The following is a 4,553-nucleotide window of genomic DNA, read 5'->3' on the forward strand; positions in this document are numbered from 1 at the left end:
GTTGCCTCTCCCTCATTACCACCACTGAACAAGGCCCTTAATCCAAACCGCTCCAGTGGAGCTGCTCATTGGCTAGAAGGTCAGACTGTGGTTGTACCGGGCAGCTTCCAGCTATGAAAGTGTGTGACAAGAAGTACGGCTCCACAATTATATATTTTTTTGTAGTAGTAGGATCGGATGACCCATACAATTGACATGGGCTGCATACAGTGGAGGGGAGCAGTGGTTCCCAAATGCTGTGCCTAGAGGAGTACGCTGCTCACAGGCTGTGTGGCTGCTCTAAACTGTTTACATGGTGATAGAACTGAAAAGCAGTGAAACACTGTGCAGGACAATCCAGATGCTCACCTCTCCCATCATGATGAAGACTTCAATTTTCTCTTTGAAGATGGACGGCAGTATGATCAGCCCGGCCCTGAAGTCGATTTCTGCAATGCAGTAAACATAGCAAGAGTCACCAATCACATCAAGTGGGGATGCACACCAACGGACCGACATGCGGAAACCACGGTCAGAAATGCGGTCGAACATGCACTGCGCCCATTCTTGGGGTTAGGTTAGGGTTTGAGGTAGGTTGTCGGTCTAATGACAGTCGGACCAATAGTATGTCTAAACTAAAGCCTGTAGCCCTTCAAGTGTGCAACGTGGTTAATTAGAAAAGTGCTCACTACCTGGTAGATCTTCAGCCAAGGCATCCTGTCTTGCGGTGTTGAAGACTTCTGCGTGGGATTTTCCTGCACGTTTTAGAACTTCTGGCAAAATACCAGCGAAGCCCTCCCTGAAGCGATCACACAGACTGCTTGTGGCTGGATGGATTCGATCAACCTCATCAGAAAACTGTAGAAAACACAAGTATGATTCATATTCAGCATATGCCAACTATTATATACACTCAATCTCACAATATTTGAAATTACTACATAGATGGGTTTTCAACAGGGGGTCTGAGACCCCTAGGAGGTACTCATGAGTTGCATGAGGTTGTTTTCATTTTGTTGCTATACCTCTGCACCCAATGTAAAGAGTAAAAGCACTATACAAGTTTGAGATATCATGTCATGGGGAAAATGTACAGAAAATAGCAAATCTACAAGCTCACATCACAATGCGTTGCTGTGATATGCTGTGAGTTTGTAGATCTATTTTTGGCAAAGGTTTGGTTTTGATTTAAAAAGGAATCAAAATGTTAAGATTTGCTAGCCATTGGGCTTGAAAACATATTTTTGTAACCAAATAAAGTTAATGACCCCTGATAGATTGATAATGCTGCAACATTCAGCTGTGCACTATACTTACTCCACCAGGAGCCCTTAGGAAGGGATATCTTTGGAGTAGATCCTCCACAGACATCCCATCCATGATTTCACGCCGTCTCCAGGAGAAGGTTCGCACCATGAGATCTTTCACAGTTGGGAGATCTGGATGCGTCTTCTGGTATTCACTATGAAGAACGGCAACATGGGCCTTCACAGAAGTGGCATCCTCTCCGACAACCAGTATTTCCTGTGGAAAAAGCATAGACAGATGTGGATGAGTTGTACAGTGTACCGCCTGCTCCCAAGTATGCAAAGCCATTTTGTTATCGTTGGATGAGATTTTGTTCACAATTCCATGCTGTATTTATGTGGTAACCATACAAGAAATAACAGGCAAATGTTGTGAAGACTTATTAGAAAATTAAAAGAGTCAATTTGGTTACCAACTCTCCATCATTTAGCTAGGGACAACCTGGAACACCCTCACAATATATAGATATGACAAATGACTTACAGATGTTTGATTAGCTGCTCGTCTATGCAGACTAGGTGTAGAGGGAGGTTGGGGCTTCTTTGCGTGGCCATACTTCTCTTTCATCTTTCGGACCTCGGTATTGCTGACCAGTGGGGCACGTTCATTTTTGCATTTTCTTTTTAGGGACGCATGCCAGGTTGTCTGGATAAAATGAAACACATTTGGCTATTAACCCCTTTTGGTGTTTTAAGCAATATGTTATACTTTAGCTATTGAAATATAGCAGATCTACAAGCTCATAGCTCTGTGCCGCGCTATGAACTTGTAGATCTGCCATTTTTGAAAAATCATGAAAATGTGGTGCAAATCTTTGAATATATTCTTTCATAGCAAAAGTTTTTACTCAAATCGTTGCTTCTGGGGGCGTCCCTGGGACAACATATTTTCAGATGGGGGTCCACGGCCAAATACAGATTATTCTGGGGATCCTCGACATGAAATATTGAGCACCACGGAGAACCATAGGTATTTCAGAAAACTGTCATGATTTAGAAGATTTTTTTTTAAATTTCGATTTCAGGTCTAAATGGGTTAATAGTCGCATGTACATACACACACACAGAAATCACTGAAGATTGAAGAGAATAAAACACAACTTACATAGCCATTCCCCTCTGCATCTCTAAGATGCGGGTATGTCACAACCACTGACTTGGCAACCTGAACGTACTCCGCTGGGGTTGGATACCTAGCCCAAAAGGCAAGAACAAATTCAAACTCTTGGTTTCTTAAAAGATCAGCTAACAATGTATGAATGCCAAGTACTAAAGTTATAGTAATGGTTAACAGTTGATACTTACATGTTGTGTGACATTAGTTGTTCATACAGCACACTGGTAATTTTGTGGCGTATTCTCGGCACTATGAGACGCGGGTCCCTGGCATCGAGCACCGTCTGAACATCATGGGGAAAGGTTGGACAGATGCCGATATGGTGTAGTCTCACACGGGCTGGTTCAACACTCCCACAGGCTGGTTCAGCACTGCAATGGAACAAGCAGATTTTCTTTTGTTAGTTTTATATTCTAGAGTGAATTTGTTCTGTGACGGTGTCTCCCAGTCTCTCCAGCTATTTTCAGGTTCTCTTTTTTTTGTAGGAGGGATATACAGTAGGCTGACAGGAAATGCGGAGAGAGATGGGGGGGGGGGGGGGGGGCGGACATGCAGTAAAGGCCGCCAGGACCGGGGGTCGAACCTGCGGCACACTGCCAGACAGGTGCCTGGACCGCTGATTCACCCAATATGTTGGCATACCCATTTAACCCAGTCAGGACAGGAACCCCTTTTGGTGTCGTTATGTTATAAACTTTAGCTATTGAAAACAAGCTTGTAGATCTGCCATTTTTGAAAAATTGTGAAACTGTGGCACAAATCATTGAATTCAACTCAAATCTTTGCTTCTGGTGGGGTCCCTGGAACTACACATTTTCAGATGGGGGCCCGCAGCCAAATACAGATAATTCTGGGGGTCCTTGACATCAAAAGGGTTGAGCACCACTGACATGGAAACATAGGTTTTTCAGAAAACTGTTCAGCCTCAGATCTAAATGGGTTAAAGGGTAGGTAACATTTTTGGCCCTACTTTCCCCAATTTAATTGTGTAATAATTGTGAACACAATGGTCAATACAACTATAGTGTCATTGTATGTAATTTGGGAGCTGTCAGAAGAAGGAGGTTACAACTCCCGAAGCACCGCCCATTCACCTCGGAAAGTGACGAGTCAATATGGCGCGTCATCACGGGGGGATCCTGTCGGCCCCCCATAGGATTACATTGAAAAGTGGCTGTCGGAATTACCATATTAAACACTCTACGAAGGGAGTAAATACATAACTTTGTTAATGACCATGACCGGCGATATTTCGGCCATCACACGTTATGTTTTCTTAATAATTGATCAGACCGTTTTTGCAATATCCATAGTGAAACAGAGCTAGCATAGGTGGCTATAGGTCTGCAGCTGCAGTCGCGAGGGGCGTGTCTTCACTCCGCTCCAGGCTTAGAGCGGGCCTCTGACTGAGGCACCAAGCCGACGATCAGTTGCTATCTGCGGGTAGACAAGCGAGGAGACTCGGTGGATGGATTATGGAGGTCCCGGCGTCCCGCCGCCCCACACACACACACACACAGCTCAGTCCGCTGGTCATTTTTCTGTCTCTGTGTCCAGCTGTACACATTACAATAACATTTCAATAAAACTTGAATTGGCTGGCAGCTACGTGTGTCTATTCTTTCATTACAACTGTTGTTTTCCGATATGGGATAATTTGAAATCTGGTGTCAACATGTTGCTACTGTAAATACTGTGTTCTGTGTCTGTAAGGGATGAGCTGTGTTGAGGCAGCCGGACACAATTAATGATTTATTAATTCATTATTCATCATATTCGGTACAAAGGCATGGTTGGTGCCACGGTGGAGAATACGATAATATAACGCACATCCTCCGGTCTTGGTGCCGAGCCAAACTGTTAAACTACGACCCGTATGGTCTTTCTCAAGTATAAGTGAGATAACATGAAATTATTATTTTCATATATGCCACGGTGGACACATTCACAATATAAGCACCTGCACCACTTATTGGCATGTGAATAAAAACTCACCCGACAAGTGGAATACATATCCACAATAAATGTACCGGTATCGCTCCTGATACAATTTGTATGGGCCAATTTAATGTCAAATCGATCAAAGATTTTGTTATATTGGCTGCTCTCATTGCAATGGCAAACTTTTTCTGTCTCCATGGGCTATTATT

General features: G+C 43.6%; 1 protein-coding gene across 1 annotated transcript; it reads right to left on the bottom strand.

Annotated features, from left to right (window-relative positions):
- Positions 1–288: 288 nt before the first annotated feature.
- On the bottom strand, positions 289–2,417 carry LOC306917855 (uncharacterized protein; the record flags this gene model as incomplete). Its single annotated transcript, XM_079530752.1, has 5 exons — positions 2,392–2,417; positions 1,771–1,932; positions 1,297–1,503; positions 672–837; positions 289–428 (listed from the first exon to the last, which is right to left on the bottom strand). Exons 2-5 carry the CDS (start codon positions 1,852–1,854, stop codon positions 289–291), a joined length of 597 nt encoding a protein of 198 aa, XP_079386878.1. The 5' UTR covers positions 1,855–1,932; positions 2,392–2,417.
- Between the last annotated feature and the right edge of the window lie 2,136 nt (positions 2,418–4,553).

The sequence above is a fragment of the Electrona antarctica genome, assembly GCF_951216825.1.
Source record: "Electrona antarctica genome assembly, contig: scaffold_32, whole genome shotgun sequence".
Lineage (NCBI taxonomy): Eukaryota > Metazoa > Chordata > Actinopteri > Myctophiformes > Myctophidae > Electrona > Electrona antarctica.